The 18,656-nt window shown below is 43.2% G+C and overlaps 1 protein-coding gene across 1 annotated transcript; it reads left to right on the top strand.

Moving 5' to 3' along the window:
• Positions 1–2,239: 2,239 nt before the first annotated feature.
• LOC117303329 (phenolphthiocerol synthesis polyketide synthase type I Pks15/1-like) lies at positions 2,240–16,255 on the top strand. The gene is given in 4 exon segments (XM_033787496.1): positions 2,240–2,300; positions 7,182–7,813; positions 7,815–14,039; positions 15,272–16,255. Coding segments are annotated over 4 exon segments (7,269 nt in total). The 3' UTR covers positions 15,623–16,255.
• The last annotated feature ends 2,401 nt before the right edge of the window (positions 16,256–18,656 follow it).

Raw genomic sequence — 18,656 nt, 5'->3', positions numbered from 1 at the left:
CCATAAAGATGACTTTTTCTACAACGTGTCGTTAATTTTTATAGTTAAACTTGTATCACAGTTTTTAACAACTCCTTTTTTCTTCACAAATGCAATATGTTTGTGTGAGATTGGCTTAAGGTTTTAATTTGCAATTTATGGAAACCCTTTAAAAATTTAGCTACCCCTGCACGGGATGATGTACACAGATTTGATAATCAACAGCGCCCTCTTTGGTGGGCAATAAGAGAGCGCTGTTGGGAATTCCCCCAAAAACTTTCGCGCCATATGATTTTACGAATTTTTAAAGTTGTTTTATTGTTATTTAATACCCGATGACGTCATTTTGAAGGTTTAACTATCTGTTGAGGTTCAAGGTTCAAATCGATCTCAATCTTGAGTTATGCCGTAGAAAAGCTCAAAAGTTGTTTTTTTTATGAAAAAAACACGAAGGCGAACTTTGACCTAGGGTAACGACCCGGAAGTTAAGGTCGTACGATTTTAGTGTTAACTTTTCAAATGTTTCCCAAGTCTTTATCTATCCGATGCCAATGTATGAACATCATAGCTTTTCTATTCGTTGAGATACAGCAACAAGCAAATGGTCATTTTTAAACATTAAAAACCTTGTCATGACCTCATCAATGACGTCATCATTCCAAAAAGTGGCGGTTTCATCTACTCACTATTGCCTATGTACATAGTAAGTTTAAGTTTGTACAAGCTTTACCCTTGTTTAAAAGCTCAAAAGTTGTTTTGTTGATGTAAAATACACGAAGGCGAACTTTGACCCAGGGTAACGACCCGGAAGTTAAGGTCGTACGATTTTGGCGTTAACTGATCAAACCGGCCATAAAATTGGTCGAGGTCAATAATTAACAAATAATTTCAGATCACCGGGTGGTATCTCCGATTTATTGCGTACGCCAAATCCTGTGATGACTTTCAGTCCCTCCCAAGCACTCTTGTGGTCGCTGTTTCCGAATTTATGTTCGATTTTCCGGGCATAATTTCTTTTTGTAGTTTGCGTTTGTCTTGAAGATTGTTATTTATGTGCGCCACATGTTTCCTGTTGGTGAGTTATTTTTATGTCTTTTGTCATCCATGGTTTGTTGTTTGGAAAAATCTTGATTACATCAGTAGATTCTTCAATTAATTGACTCGGAAGAAAACAAAACATCCCAGTCTGTACAATCAAAACAGCTGCTTAGATTTTCCGTGTTGTCTTGATTAAAGCTCCTTATTTTTTTTTAAAGCAGGTTTGTTTTGCTTCAGTTTTTGTTTATACTTTGGGAGAAGATAATGTCATGATCTAGTCTTGGTTCCAAGACCATTGGTGTTGCGCGGTCAAACACAACCAACGTTCTATGCACGGCAAAAACTGTACACGCTTGTAATGAACGAACGCTAGCGGGCGCTCTGTTTCTCTGATTTAGATCTCCACCATGGTCTTGGACATTTGCAAATTGAAGGCGTGGCCAGACTATGTAAATGACTTTTAATGTTTGCAATATTCATATCACGTGACGAATTGAAGATGACTATTCAAACTAGATCAAGTCAAAGGTCAATATGATCGGCGCTCTATAATCTTTGCTCAAAGTGATTCCGTGGTCATTAGGCCTATTAAAGGAAAACAGTGAAATTTGAAGTATAGACTACCTATTCAGATTATGGATACATGACGATTTGAAATCGTCAATAATGGTTAAAAAATCGAACGTAAGATTAGCATTCAGAGAGTCCGTGTAACGGACGCTTGTATGGCCCCACGGCGTGGAGCAATCGGAACGTAAAGCCTTGGGGAATATCACGTTTCGTCCATGCCGTGTCTCGTGGGGGTTGGAGGTGTAATCCCGGGCGCTATGAATCCGTTGTTTCTTATGATCGCAACGTTCCAATATGCTCCATTTTGTTTCATGGCCCCCTAATTTTTTTTTTTTTTATGAGTTTTCAGGTAATTTTGATGATGTCAAAACGTAGGAATACCGCATTTTGTTATATTGACAGTGTTATTGTGTGAGTAGCTTAAAATTATGAGATTTTTTTTTATAAAAGGTTGAAATAAAAATAATGATAAAACAAAATTCCCTCAAAGCATAATTTTGTCAAATAAAGAATTATTTTTTAGTTCTGTGAATGAAGAGTTATTTTCGAACGTAAGATTAGCATTCAGAGAGTCCGTGTAACGGACGCTTGTAAGGCCCCACGGCGTGGAGCAATCGGAACGTAAAGCCTTGGGGAATATCACGTATCGTCCATGCCGTGTCTCATGGGGGTTGAAGGTGTAATCCCGGGCGCTATGAACTCCCGGCTTGCGGGTACGTCTCGCCGTGAGCTTGGGAGGGGTTGGGAGCCAAACATAAAAGTACATGTTTGTCATCGTGGGTTTGTCAGTCGGGTCGTGTCGAATCCGTTGTTTCTTATGATCGCAACGTTCCAATATGCTCCATTTTGTTTCATGGCCCCCTATTTTTTTTTTTTTATGAGTTTTCAGGTAATTTTGATGATGTCAAAACGTAGGAATACCGCATTTTGTTATATTGACAGTGTTATTGTGTGAGTAGCTTAAAACTATGAGATTTTTTTTTATAAAAGGTTAAAATAAAAATAATGATAAAACAAAATTCCCTCAAAGCACAATTTTGTCAAATAAAGAATTATTTTTTGATTCTGTGAATGAAGAGTTATTTTTGAGGTTGATTAAATCGGGCAACTAGTGGAATTTATGACCCGACTATATCAAATAACTGCGACTTCGATACTAGTCGCGAGTACTCCCTATGCCCCAGATGCATCGTGACATATTATTGTTTGCCGAAGGCACAATAACGTAAAACTCGTGCTGAAATGATTGAAAGATTGTGTCACTGACGTCTGGTTGTGTTTTGTAAAAAGTTTTTGTGAATAGTCATGAGCGACGGAAGTGGTAATACCAAGCATCACAACTACTTTAATAGTACGTAGTCTTAGCCGCACGATTAACCAAGTGAGTTGAATAGCAGTAGTCGCCACTCAACAAGCAATCAAAATTCGCAATTTCTCATGAGTTGTTCCAAAAGATATGGTTACGACTACATTCCAAAAGATATTATATGGTTACGTTCCAAGTTACTCGGCTACGGATCTGTTCCAGGATACGCTTAGGTCTACGGTCCTTCAAGTTACACTATAATATCAAAAGGTACGTTTTCAAGCCCGAGTCAAGCTACGCTTACGTTCCAAGATATGCAGCTACGTTTATGTTTCAAAATACGTTCTCACAAGGACGCTTTTGAATCCCTCAAGATTTCCTTCCCCAAGATTAAAAAACTTTCACTGTGAATAACACAGGGCCCACCAGTTATCTGTTTGGCAGAAAATACTGTACACAATTTCTTTACTATCCAAATATTTAGTCGGGCACAAGCCACAAGTCTACAACATTTCAAATTTAATTAAAAATTAGCTGGTATAACCAGTTTCTGCTAAGCAATACTATTTTGTGCTAAGCAAATTGTTGTACCAATACAGGCTTCATGAAATTGGGCCCTGGCACGTCGGGAGCATAACGCCACGATCGCATTTCAAACTGCATCATGGCAATGCAGTATCTGGATTTGGATATTATACATAGAAAGGTTTGTGGTGTTACCGCAAACCTTTCATTATCGTATTTCCACCATGCAAAGTTTCAAATCCTACTGATCTGGATATCATTATAGTCCGATAAAAACGTATACCCACACACACATGCAGAGTATAGCAAAAGTCATGCAACGCACTTACTGCATGCATTGTGCACTGCATGCACAACACTGATTAATATTCATGAGCCAACCGCAACGCAGCCTCTGATTGGCTCCACCGGAAAGTCGGGGGAGATTTGCCGAAAAAAAAAAAAAAAAGTTAAGACCCGTCGTTGCAAACTTCCAAGACCTTGGTGAGATCTAAATCAGAGAAACAGAGCGCCCGCTAGCGTTCGTTCAATTACAAGAGTGTACAGTTTTTGCCGTGCATAGATCGGAACGTTGGTTGTGTGTGACCGCGCAACACCAATGGTCTTGGAACCAAGAGTAGTCATGATCCGACTTTCCAAGCGGTGTTCTGCTGTACGGTTTGTAAGCATCGGGTATGTTCCCATAACATTTGTCAAGGGTTCGATGTCTCCTAGTAAGAATATTGACATACTGGTGGTAGTGAGGCATCACATGCTTTAAATCACATTTGTTAAAGGCACCCATAATGAGTTTGACAGCATCGTGGGATTTCTTTTCCAGTTCTTGAACATGTTGAGCAAGGATAGAAGATGCAGTAGCGCTGTCTGCTTTTGGCTGGATATATACAACGGTGACAAATATCTTGGGAAACTCTCTCGGAAGGTAGAATGGTCTAAGTCCCACAGTAATAATTTATACTCAACATCGGGTGAACAATGGCTTTGTTTGACACAAATGTTGTTGCACCATCTTTGATTCATGTAAATACACACACCTCCGCCCGATAAATTTCCTGATTCAGGGGACCTATCCATACGTTTAAAGATGAAGCCATCAATATTTTGTGTCTGCAGCCATCAATATTTTGTGTTTGCAGTTAATCAATTTTGTTGCTGGGTTGAATCTTCGACGCCGAAGACGGGTTCGGATTCCACCTTTCCTACCCCGTTTGCGTTTTCGTAAGTCCTCGGGAATGTCTTTGCTGGGCAAGACAATGCCTGCCGAAGATCCGCGAAGATTTAACAGTTCGTTGCGTCCATATACAATGCGTTCTTGTAATGGCCACCCACATGCAATATTTCCGTCAGATAGTGTAGCACAAATGTGTCCAATACTGCTCAACAGATATATCAAAACGACGAAAAACCACACCATCACACATCTGGTGCCATCATGTAGACTTGTATGACAAAATTAAGACGATTAACTAGGACGGATACGGTAAAACATGACGAATTTTACAAACATTGAACGAGGGCTGTACAAAAAGGTGGTCGCCGCGGTGCAGCGCCCTCTATATAAACGGTGCAAGTTTTATGTAAATCTGTGGTCATTGTGTTTTGTGCTACAACAAGTACCCAAATCCTTTAAATATGTATTAATTGTCTTGGTTCGTTTGTAAATAAATTGCTCAGTATTTTCTTAACTTGCTTAAAGTCACCTGCAAGTGGTATTTTGTCAAGATAAAGCTTTTGTCACTTAAATATGTGTTTTGATGAGTAGAATATGAATAAACAGTTAACTAAGGTTAAACAAATTTAGTTTCCATTTTATTAACAAATTTGAAGCACGGCGGCTCGAAGTGTTTGCTGCACAGCGCTGGAAAAGACGTCGGACCGGACCACTCTGCAAACTGACCCCATTTTTAGTTGTTTTGCTGCCTCAAGCAGCAATACATCAGCAGCAATGCACGTGGTCGACATTGCAGGAAAAATACAAGAAATAAACCTTTTTTCGAAACGCACAAACTCACGACAAGGACTTGCATGTACTTGCACGTACGTGTGTTCAATGTTCGATCGAGGCAAAGTCTGCCTCGATTGACGTCACAAAAGAGGTAGGCGGAGTCACCCCCTGAACAACTTTATCTATTTTTTAAACATATAAATCGTTCCAAACAATTACTCAAAAAATATTTTATTGTTCATTAACATATACTCTAATGTTTGAAGGAAAACAAAATCTATTTCCAGGTGACTTTAATATTTTAAACCTATATGAAGCGGACCCTTTTGGGGGATACAGGTTACTATAAAACTTGTTTTCATTTTTTTATTTATAGACTCCTTGCGCATTGGAGACAAGCCTTGGATAAGCGTGACCCCATGTTGACCTTTACTTACGGGTCAACAGGAAGTGGGACCTTATCTCAAAAACTACACAACCGATTTCGAAACTCCTTGTATTGTGGGAAATCCCAAACTCTTCTAAATTTAAATCAGAGCAACTATAATCTTTGAGGAACTTAATCGAAGCAAAACAACAAGGAACAGCTTTTGGTTTGTGCACAAACACCTAATGTCTAGTTGTTTGTTTGAATGTGTTTTTGATTTGTGTTTTCTTTTCTTGTTGTTATGTGTGTGTTTTTTGTGTTTTTTTCTTTTTTCTTCGGTGGAGTCATCTGCGCTAGCTTCTGTCTCAAGCATGTTGTCCCTCAATGAATCTCCATGCGTTACTAAAAAGTAATAACCTTCTATGATTTTAATGTCGTCATTGTTTATCGGCCATACACGTGTTGCAAATGTATACAGCTTTCGTTTGTATTCCAAGATGGCGGACAGCATCTTGTTAGTTATAGAAACAGTTATACGTCATGTAAAAGGGTCTATGGGAAATATAGTTGTCAGTTTCTATGTTTCCCATAGGCCCTTGTACGCCGAGCCAAGGGGCCCGTCTCAAGCAGCCAACCAGACGACTCGGGAGTTCGGGTAACCGTCTTTAAAATCTATCACCTTGACTTCTAAAACGACATAAGCGTGTTGATTTATACAAAGATGTCATACCATAAACCAATATGGAGTAACACAAATTTGTTTTCCCCAATTACAGGATAAATTGGAACTCAACTTAAATCTTCTTGCTGTGTGACAGAGGTTCCAGATTCACATCAACATTATAACAGCATACATGGAGTCCAAGCACCCCCCAGTCGCAATTATTGGGATAGGTAATTCGTGCAGTGTCCTTCGTAGTGCACACCATTCTAACGTAAATTCAAAAAAGGAGATTGCCAACGTAAGAGGGCGCTGTGCTAGTTTCACCTATGGGTGTACCAATAAATTCGGAGCAAAGAGGGAAAAATGCATAATATTCAATAATTCACGAAAAATACTTGAGGTCTAACAGTTTTTGTAGTAAAAGGGAAATTATTCATTCACTCTTTGGCACTAATATCATCTGCACAAGTTATGGAGAGTCCCAGAGCCCGTCAAGTTACTCCATCCAAATAAAAACAACCCTATACCGGTGTAATTTTCCAAACGTCCAAGCATCCATCTAGAAAATCTCTTGGCAAATAGGAGCATAATGCTTGAGGCCCTAAACACAATATAAATTAGGCAGACGCTCTGTTTTCTCCTATTTAGTGGGGTAAACCCAATGAAAATAAACACATCGGAATTTCATGTGCACATGCTGAGAAGATCAAACAAACAAAAATGCGATTTTTCAACGTTTTTGTAAAACAAAAGGTTCATACAATTATGTGTATTTTTTATTTAACAGGATGTCGCATGCCCGGTGGTGTTAAAAGTCCGGTTGAGTTCTGGAAGGTAATCCATGATGGTAGAAACACCATTACTGAGGTCCCATCAGACCGATGGTCACTCGACAATTTCTACCACCCTGACCAGACCAAGCAAGGGAAGATGGTCACCAGGCGTTGTGGGTTCATTGATGGCATAGACAAGTTTGACAACACCTTCTTCAAAATCTCTCCACGAGAAGCGATGTACATGGATCCGCAGCAACGTCATACACTCGAGGTAGTCAATGAAGCATTTGAAGATGCTGGCATCGTACCAGACACAGTCAGTGAGTCCACTGGGGTTTACATTGGCATAGGTTCGATGGACTACCCGATCCAGTCGATTGGAGAGACTTCTCTTATTGATGCTTACACCGTGACAGGTTCTTTACACAGCGTAGCAGCAAACAGGGTGTCATATGCCTTTGATTTGAAAGGTCCAAGTTTCGCCGTAGATACGGCATGTGCCTCGTCCATGACAGCGATGCATCTTGCCTGTACCGGCATCTGGAACAACGAGTGTAACGTTGCAGTTGTCGGTGGCTGTAACAATCTCCTCATGCCTGATGTTACGGTTGGCTTCAGCGCTCTTGGAGTCCTCTCCCCCGAAGGGACAATGCTGTCCCTTCTCCAGCTCAGCGAAAGGCTACGTACGCAGTGAAGGTTTCGGGGCTCTGATCTTGAAGCCTCTTCAACAAGCAATACATGACGGTGATCACATCTACGCATCGATTCGAGGTAGTGCTATTGCTGCCAATGGATTCTCGAACAGCCTCACCATGCCATCTATGCCAGCTCAGATGATGGTCATGAAGCAAGCGTATGAGCGCTTTGATGTCCCTCTCTCAAGTGTACACTGCATCGAGGCCCACGGGACTGGAACACCGGTTGGGGACCCGATTGAGGCTGAAGCTATCGGCAAAACCTTTGCTCCGCATCGTGAAACACCTCTTAGGATAGGCTCCGTCAAGAGCAATTTTGGTCACAACGAGTGTGCTGCCGGGGTCACAGCAGCCATCAAAGTGGCTTTGATGTTGGAGAAAAAGATGCTGTGTCCAACTATCAACTGTGCTGATGTTAACCCGCATATAGCCACAGAAGGGTTGAAGCTGCAGCTCCAGACCAAGCTCGAGCCTCTACCCGATGGTCACCAAACAATCATCGGTCTCAACAGCTTCGGTGTGGCTGGTGCAGTTGCTCACGTGATCTTCCAAGAGCCCCCAACTCGAGACGCTCCAGATTCAGAAAGTGACTCAAAATCTTTCCGGGCTCAGTGGCAGTTCGGCGGCAGTGATCAAGGCAACTGCATCTTGATTCCTTTATCGGCCAAGTCAACAGATGCTCTAAATGGTGTTGCAGAAAAATGGAAGAGTTTCACGGATGACAAAGATGCTCTGAAAGTTGTCTCATGGCTCTCAACTCGACGAAAGCATCATGAATATCGCCTAGCTGTCATCACTAAATCCGGAGCACAGTTTCAGAAACAACTCACCAGCTTCGTGAAAACCGGAATTGGAGAAGGTATGTCATATGGAAGTGCTAACGGTAAGAAGAGACAGATCTGCATGATTTTTCCTGGTCAAGGACAACAATGGGGCAACATGGGACGGCAGCTTTACAGAACAGAGAAAATGTTCCGTGAAACTGTACAAAAATGTGATGAAATCTTCCAAAAATTGAGCGGTTGGTCCCTTCTTCACGACAAGCTGTTCTTCATTGGACTAAATGACATGACTAAAACTGGAGAAAGGATAGACGCAGATCAGCTTATCAACGATATGGAGATATCACAGCCAGCTATCCTCTTCTTCCAGATTGGCTTGCTCCATCTTTGGCAGCTTTGGGGGATCCATCCAGATGTGGTGGTTGGTCACAGCCTTGGTGAAGTTGCCGCTGCATACGCATGTGGTGGTTTGACAATTGAAGAAGCAGTAAGAGTGATCTATCATCGAAGTACACAACAAGCTAAAGTCAAGGGGGCTGGAAGCATGGCAGCTCTTCGTCTGTCCCTGAAAGACGCACAAGACATATGCTCTAAATCTGACAGGCTTTACATAGCAGCATTAAATGCCCCGCTTGGCATCACCATCGCAGGAGACACTGAGCTTATCACTGAGTATGCAAAAAAAAACACTACAGTGGCCAAGCAATTACGGGTCCAGTGTGCTTTCCACACACCAGAAATGGATCCAATGGAGAAGTCTTTCCGAGCTGCCATGAAAGAAACGGTGGAGACGAAGGCAGCATGCCGCACCTTACCCTTGTATTCTACCGTAACAGGGGAGCTGTACAAAGGAGACTTTGGTACAGATTACTGGTGGGACAACATCAGAAATACGGTGCAGTTCCAGCCAGCAGTTGAGGCTATTTTGGCAGACACCGATGCAGATCTTTTTTTGGAATGTGGTTCCTCAGCAACACTCATCTCATCTGTCAATCAGATAGCAAAGCAAGGCAACATCAAATGTAACATCACCTCTATCTCTTCGGGTCAGCGTCGACAAGATGATCGCTACATGGTCCTAAAGGCTTTGGGTGAGCTTTACATTGCTGGCATTGATATCGACTGGAAGAATGTTACTGGAGACTGCGCAGAATGGGTATCGATTCCCACCTACCCATGGCAGCATCAGTCATTTTGGGTAGAGTCGGAGCCAATGCGCATGAAACGTCTTGGACTTGACGATCGTACCTTCAAGGGGCAAAATGGAAACATATCATTATTGGTATACCCCTTCCTGGCCGACCATATTGTGCAGGACCGACTAGTGTTTCCTGGAGCGGGCTATGTAGAGTACGCCATCGAGGCTTCCTTCCCAAAGAATAAGTTGCCATCTCTGTCACATGTGTTGTTTTGCAATCTACTGATGTGGCCCGAAAAAACGGCTACTGGTGGTAAATTTGGCAATCTTCAGCTCGGTTGTAACATGGAAGGTTCCAAGGTCCAGATTGTAGCAGATGGCACAATGTACAGCGAGGCCGATATCACAGCGAATGCTACGATCCTAAACGACCACATCCCAATGAAAAGCATTCTTTCACGCTGCACTGGTAATAAACCTGGAGATGTGTTTTACGAAAAGCTTTCTGCTCTTGGCTTGCAGTATGGTCCAGCGTTCCAGGTTATCGAGAAAATGGCTTTTGGGGACGGTGAAGCGCTTGGCTACCTTTACCCAGCTCCAGTTAACAAACAGCGACTTCAGATCACCCACCTTGATGGATGTTTTCAGCTGCTCATCTCTGCCATTGGAGACACATCCACATTATATCTTCCCGTAGCCATCAAATCCCTAAAGATGCACGTTCCGTCACTGCCAGCATCGGAGTCTTTTCTTGCCCATGTGAAAGTCACTGAGTGTGATTCCTTGTCACTCATAGGAGACATTACATTGGCCACAAACAGCGGAAAGGTTCTGATGGAGGTGGTTGGCTGCAAATGCCAGAACGTGGTTGGTACTACCTCAGATGTACCCTTGTCATCTTGCCTCTACCTCACCAAGTTACAGCCCCAAAAGGCTGCTCTTCCACCAACCTCCGCTGCTTATGACGTCTTCGAGCCAAACTGCCTTCAAGAGAACTATCCGGAAGAGATAGATCCAATTTCAAAGGATGTTGATGTAGTTCATGTGCTGCAGGCAATCTGCGTCTCATACATTCGTCACGCTTTCGGTGAGGTTCCCGCAGAGGAACGTGGCAAGTGTAACCCACGATACATTAAGAGACTTCAGGAAATTGCAGCAGATGATACAGCTGATAATATACCATTTGAAGAAATCCCCATTGTCATCAAAGACATCATGCAGCGTATCCCAGAGCTCAAACAAGAGTTGACCATAATGACCAGTTTCGGTGACAATCTCCCGACCACCCTTCGTGATCCATCAACTGCAGTCTCAATTCTTTTTGCCGCAGAGAACATCGCGCACTACTTCATAGACTCCCTGACAACCAGACTTTACTACAAAGCAGGAGCCAAGATGATCGCGAATGCAGTTAAAGAAGCTGCAAAGAGCAAAGGAGTTGTGAGAGTTGTGGAGGTTGGGGGACGAATGGGTGGCCTAGCCACCTACATACTAGAGCCCCTTAAACAACTTGGAATGGATAAACGATTGGAGTACATCTTCACCGACCTGAGTGCCTCGTTCTTTACTCACGCACAAGGGAAACTTCAGGAGTTCCCATTCGTAAAATATCAGCAGCTTGACATTGAGACTGATGTTGGGCAACAGGGATTCGTTCCTGGTTCCGTTGATATTGTTGTTTGCATGGACACCCTTCATTCTGCTGTTGACTTGAACAACGGACTCCACCATATGAGGAACCTTCTCTGTCCGGGTGGGTGGTTGGTTGTGTATGAAGCAACGAAAACCAAGTATATATCTGAGCTCCTGTTTGGAGCTCTGGAGCTATGCTGGGCTTTCCAAGATTTCCGTACCGATGTTTGCTGGTTGGATCAACAAGGTTGGGTTGACCTGATGAAGAATGGTGGTTTTACCGACGTTGTTGCTGTATCCTCTCCAGATGAGTTTTTCCATAGCATCATGATCGGCAAGAAGTCAATTGAAGAGTGTTGCGAAGAAGAACCTGACTCTGACTGGCTTGTTCTCTCCGACTCCACATTCCCAGGTAATGGAAATGTCTTGAGAGCACTCGAAGACTCACTGCCAAATACCACCACCTTCGCATCTTCTGACGGAAAGCTTGATGATGCTCTCGGGGGCAAGAAAGAGTGTACTCACCTCGTCTTCATTCTCAATCAGGCTGACTGGAAAGCTAAACAACTCACCCGCGTCTTACAAGAAGTCAATGAAGACTCGGGTAATTTTTCACAGGTTTCCGTTGTTGCGACTGGGTCCAAGACGTCAACTGCAGTTGCTGTTGGACTTATTAGGGCAGCCACAAACCAGTGCAATGTGCCCATGTTTTCTTTTCATCTCGATGACGAGTCACAAGAAAGCCTAAGTATCTTAGTCAAGATTATTGTGAGATGTGATGTAAAGGATCGGGAAATAAGCATCAAGAATGGAGAAGTCCTCGTGCCGAGATTGGTTAAAGCTGAAATTCCTGCCCATGACAGGATTATTGACACGTACTGGCAACTCATACAAAACCCTGACATGTCAAGTAAGCACGCCTCAATAGATGATATGGGCTTCAGTTATCTGAGTGAAATGGAACCACCTCCCGGTAAAGTCATAGTTAAAGTGAATGCTGCTGCTCTCAACTTCAAAGACGTAGTGATGGCTCTTGGACTCCTGTCAGGGTTAGATGAAGAAGATGAGAGGTCCAACTTTGGTCTGGAATGTAGTGGCGTGGTCGTGAAAATAGGCGCTGGGGTAACCTCACTGCACATTGGAGATGATGTGGTTGGCTTTGGTAAGCACTGTTTCGCCTCACACACAATCAGTGATGAAGATTTACTGGTCCCAAAGCCGTCAAACCTCAACTGGGTTGAAAGTGCAGGCATAAGTGTGATTTTCTCAACTGCTTATTACAGTCTGGTTGAAAGAGCAAATCTTCAAAAGGATGAAACGGTTCTAATTCATTCTGCATGTGGTGGGGTTGGCTTGGCAGCAATTCAAGTGGCTCGAATGATTGGAGCAAAAGTCATCTGCTCTGCTGGAAGTGAGAAGAAGAGAACCTACCTTCGAGAGGAACTTGGCATTGAGATGGTGACAGATTCTCGTTCTGAAAGGTTTTATGATGATGTGATGAGCTGGACAGAGGGTAACGGAATTGACGTAGTTCTTAACTCATTGAGTGGAAGACTGCTTCTCAAGGGAATAGAGTGCCTCTCCTTTGGTGGAAGGTTCTGCGAAATTGGAAAGAGAGATATACTTCAGAAGACGAATCTTCTTCTGTTGCCCCTGCTCCTAGAAAACAAGTCTGTGTTGTCATGCCAGATTGACCGATTAGTAATGCTTCAGAAGAACAAGGCTCAGATGCTGATGATACAGGTGGCGAGTCTATTTGATAAGGGGGCTTTCAAACCAATCCACACTGAGACAACTTCAATTACAGACTTCGCTGACACATTCCGCATCATGGCCAAAGCAAGTCATATCGGCAAGGTGGTTTTTGATATTCCAAAAGACTACAAGCCCCTCCAAGTTGTCCCAACATGCACGCTGTTCAAGGTAAATGCTACATATATTGTCACTGGTGGTTATGGAGGACTTGGCCAGGCATTCGCCCGTTGGCTTTGTAAGAAAGGGGCTCGTCATGTGGCGCTGGTATCCCGTCGTGGTTGTCACAATGCTTCTGCTCGGCGCACCGTCACATTCCTGAAGCGAAAAGGGGTTAAGGTGTATGATTTCGCCGTGGACTTGGCCGATGCTAGTAGTGTTCAAACCATCCTTAGGCAACTCAAGGAAAGCCACAACGCTCCAGTTGTCAGGGGCATCTTCCACCTCGCTGGTTTCATCGCTGAAGAATCTTTATCTGACCTTACACCTGAGCTGATGGATAACATCCTTGGTGCGAAGGCGGTCAGTGCCCGGCACCTCCACAACTCGACTGAAAATCTGCCGCTGGATTTCTTCCTGATGACATCATCTGTAACCGCTGTTTGGGGACATCCTTCTCAACCCTGCTACACAGCTGCTAATGTTTACTTGGACGAGTTGGCCGAAGAGCGGAAGGCTAAAGGTCTGCCTGCAACGAGTCTTCAACTGGGAGCAGTTCGGGGTGCCGGATACCTGGAGAGCAACTCCGATGTGGTCAAAACATTCGGGATGAAGGGTAACATGACGCTACACATTGATGAGGTGCTTCAGTTTGTTGGTCAGCTTCTTCAAGCAAAGGATTCACCAGCTGTACTTTGTCTTGCAAACCAGGTAAGAATGAAATAACATTTATATATCTGATTTGCACGAATGTGTGTGTCTACTTGCCAGGTAGATTTTGTTCTCTAAAGAACAAAAGTCTTCATGGCGTTACCGCAAATCAAATATATATTGATGCTTCACCATGTAGTGCGTGAAATCCCATATAGAAATAATTTGCCAAAAACCCAACTAATAGCTGGTAGTTTTTGTGTACAAATTGCATGTGAGACAAATTGTTTGGTCAAAAAAGTTTGGTTTCTTGAAGGCATTTGGCACGTTGCCATTTTAAGTGAACATTTCAAGCCTATATGAAATTACAAACATTATCGTAAACTTGGTATAGGTATTAATATGATTAGAAGTTTCTCAAGTGGATCAAATCGTACTGAAGACCGCTACTTCTAAAGATTTCTCTCTGTCATTGATCCCTGGTCATTTCTTTATTGGTCATTGTGGGGTGTCGTTGGGATGTCGTGGCCCAGCGAAAAAAGCCGGCCTCATCAGGTCGACAAACCGTCGGCAACGCGTAGACAAAATATGTTCAGATCACAACAACTGAGAAATCGTGCGCCGGCGATTGGTTCCTGACCGTCGGGATCACGTCGAACAAGTTGAAATTGTTCTACCCTTGCGACTGTTAATTTTTCGAGCGGCGACTGTTTCAGGTTGTTTTAAAATCATCGCAGCTACACTCAGGTCGTAAATAATCGCCGACTGAAAAGTTCCCGATGGTCTTAGCTCAGGCGCTGTGTAATCCTGGAAAGTCAGTCGCCGACTGTTTTTTGTTGACGCAAGGTCGACCTGAGGCCGGCTTAAGAGGACCGAACTCAAGCTCTGGTTTTTCTGTTCAACAGAGTGTGGGTGTTCGAATCCCGGTCGTGTCACTTTTGTCCTTGAGCAAGACACTTAACCATAAGCTTCTCTCCACCCAGGGGTAAATGGTGTGAGGGCAGAGTTGGTTCATGTAGATTAGTAGATTAGCTTAGTTCGCTACATATTTGGCCGGCACAGGCTGTACACTTCCCAGGGAGCTGAGATGGTTTAAGGAATGTTAAGGCCCAGTGGCAGGGGTAATAACGTTGAAGCGCCATGAGCGTCACTTCGTGACGGACCTGAGCGCTATATAAGAAGCCACTATTATTATTATTTTTTTATCCCCGAACAGATATTACTCTTAAAGTTGATGTACCAGTATGTTTTATTCTCATTAATAGCTTGTTATCTGGTATTATTAACCACAGGACTGGGATGCTACCTTAAGACATTGCCACAACGACTCCCTGAAGTTCCGTCACCTTACCTTGGGTCGGCAGGTCGCACAGACTGACTGTGACCTCAGCCAGGAAGATCTAGAGGATCGTGTTAGACAGAAGATGGGTCAACTCCTCTGCGTGGAGCCAGCAAGCATTGACCTACAACAACCAATGATCAACTACGGTATTGATTCACTAATGGCTGTAGAGATGGTAACGTGGGCCAGTAAAGAGCTCAATGTCATCATCTCTCAGCTTGATATTATGGGTGGTATTTGTACCAATGTGTTATTGGAGAAAGCCGTAGATCACAGCGTGGTTATCAATGTAGCCGAATAGCTCATGGTTCGACAGGGCATTGTCTCATGACAGAGTGGGGCAATGGTCATGACTCTGGGTCGACCAAATAAAATTTTGGTTTCACACAGGCGAACTTAGTCAACTTTTACATTAGGTTCGGCTCATGAAAAGATCGACGTCTGAAACAGAGTCGCTCCGGACTTCTAGCGCGTCCAGTTGCTCCTAACTGTTTCAGACGTCGAACTTTTCGTGTACTTAATTCAGAATTTGGTTCGGCGCGATTCTGGAGCGCCTGTCTGAACCGGGTGTTACTTACTTTTTACCAGACACAATCTGTCGGTATGTTAAATTATCACAGTTAGTTGAAATTATAACCACCATGTGATTTCAAAATGTTTTCTTTGTTTAGTTGGTACTAAACTCCATTTTCATTGGCCAAAAAGGAATCTAACTATTAATTTACTTGACTTGTTACATTAATTTGGATGGGAGAAGAACAAACAATTAAGGTCACGTGATTTATCCAAACTATTTCATTTTGACGGATTTAAGAAATCACGTGATCTTAGGGGTTAGTTTTACTTCCAGACGTGTAAAAATTATTTACTGCAGTAAAATTATTATTATTATTATTAAAGGCAGTGGACACTATCGGTAATTACTCAAAATAATTATTAGCATAAAACCTTACTTGGTAACGAGTAGTGGGGAGCCGTTGATAGTATAAAACATCGTGACCGTGTTTCAGCCAACCAGAATACAGAACAAGCAATAGGTGTGTTATATAGTCTAGTGATCGCGCGCGCGTGTTTTGCGGGAACTAGTTCCCTAGCGGGCACTAGTCTTTGAGAGTTAGTGCCCTTTCTTTTACAGATTTTTGTTCTAATTTCACATTTAAGACCGGGCTGTGTTATAAAACACATATTGACTGGCATAATTCAGTAACAAGTGTACGTCTATTCCCCGAGGGACTTTGAGTGACCAGAAGAGGGACCTATTTCCCGAGGTCGAAGGCCGAGGGAAATAGGCCACTTTTCTGGTCACTCATTGCCAGTCAATATGTGTATAATACTCAGATTATGGATAGAATAGTTAAACAAGTTTTTATATTTGAGAGAGTCCATGTTTTACGGTGCAAACGTGAGGGTTAGTGAGAACCCTCAGGCATTATTCCGTGGAAGGGGTAAAGGGAGCCAAACTGCCGAGTTTTCTTATATTTTTAATTTTTGTACACCTAGCTCGTCAATGCCGTTGTGAACTAGAACGTTTGAATCCTTGGAAACACTGTGTACGTACCTGTCCGCTATTTTGTTTACCCAACCTATTGAATCTTCGGAACCCTTAGGTCTACTATTCTTGCATCGTCAGGAGGATGGACGGTTCCGATTATCGCAACTACTTTTAGCTTTGCTGGTAATTTCAGTAATTGAGTCTTATGTTTTAATATTAATATCGCATTTGGATTTATAGTATACTTTGGGACTTTAATTTATTGTTTTACGATGTTTTGGGTTATGTTTTTTGAGATGATGTTTAAATGTAGAAGGAACTATCTCAATGCATCAGGGCCCAATTTTCATGGCTCTGCTAACCGTAAGCAAAGAATCGGCGGCGCTTACGGAAGCAGGAAATTCCGTGCTAACGTCAAGCATATTTCACGGGGGAATTTTGGCTCCTGCGCTTGCACGTAAGCGGAGAACGGTGATCGTAAGCGCAGAATTCGGCGGTTGGCAGAGCAATAAAATAAATTGGGTCCAGACCTTCGCCTAGTCCACCTTGTTGGGCTGTAAAGACTCTCCTTTAACCTACTTTACAAGGATCGATGTTTAAACAGAACTGGGAAAATAATACGGAAAGGGGAAAAAGAAAAAGGGACTAATGATGACTTGGGACAGGAAAATGTTTAATTATTATTTAATAATAAACTGAACAGGGAAAAAACACGAAACGGAGAACCACTGGCGGGACCCGCGCGGAACAAGAAAACGTGTGGGCCGGCAAACAGTGCAAAGAACAATCAACGCACGGGTTTACGGGAAGGAGTCACGAGTTAGATTTGGGAAGGGTACATGAAGAAGGGGCACAAAGTGGTACGTCTGTGGAACGGGGAAGTAGGAACGGCAAAACAAAATGACGGTGAAAATGAACAGGGCTGGGGTAGGGATTGAAAACATTAAAAGGGACTACCTATGATGATATGGGATATGGAACAGGAAAATATTAAACTGAACGAGGAAAAATCAAACCATGAAACAGGGAAAGAACCACTTTAAGCGGAACCCGCGTAAAAACTGGAAACATTAGAATATGGGTATATATACGAGGGACCCGCGCAAAACCGGAAAACATTAGAACGGGGCATAAACGAGACTGGGAAAGATCCACCATAGAGCGGGACCCGCGCGAAACTGGAAAACATGAGATGGGCAAACAGTGGCAAGCAAAGAACAATGCCATCGCACGGGATCGCGGGGACGGGGAGGCACGGACGGAGGCGCGGGTTAGATGTGGGACGGGAGATGGACTCGGGCACACGGTGGGACAGGGAGTGGGGAAACGGCAAAATAAATGGCGTGAGCAAAATGAACGGGGCTGTTAGTATATTAAGGTCAGGGGAAAAAGAAAAGGGACTTGAAAACGATATACAGGACAGGAAAATAATAAACTGAAAAGGAACAAAATAAACGCAACAGGGTATATAAACGGGATTGGGAAAGAACCACTCGCGGGACCCGCTCGAAACTGGAAAATATGGATGGGATCCCATACAATGCCGAAACGGAAACCAGACGGGCAAGTGTACGATTTCACAAAACACTCACATTCATTTAACTTAGGATGGGTGGTTTGCCACAGTGATTTGTAATGTGACCTTACCCTCCACTTACCCTCCCCCGTACTCAACGCTATACATATTTGCTGCATTTTAAACGCAAGTTTCTAGCAGGGTTGCCGCGCAGCATCCCGCTAGTAACTTAGAACATAGAGAAGGACTCAAAACTGTTCATGTGGATCGGTCTTGGGACCCCCCCCCCCTTGACTGCCTTTTTTGGACTGTAGGCAAACACATTTG

Source organism: Asterias rubens, chromosome 19, assembly GCF_902459465.1.
Source record: "Asterias rubens chromosome 19, eAstRub1.3, whole genome shotgun sequence".
NCBI lineage: Eukaryota > Metazoa > Echinodermata > Asteroidea > Forcipulatida > Asteriidae > Asterias > Asterias rubens.
The sequence above is the reverse complement of the archived record's forward strand: the minus strand, read 5'-3'. Positions and strand labels throughout refer to the sequence as shown.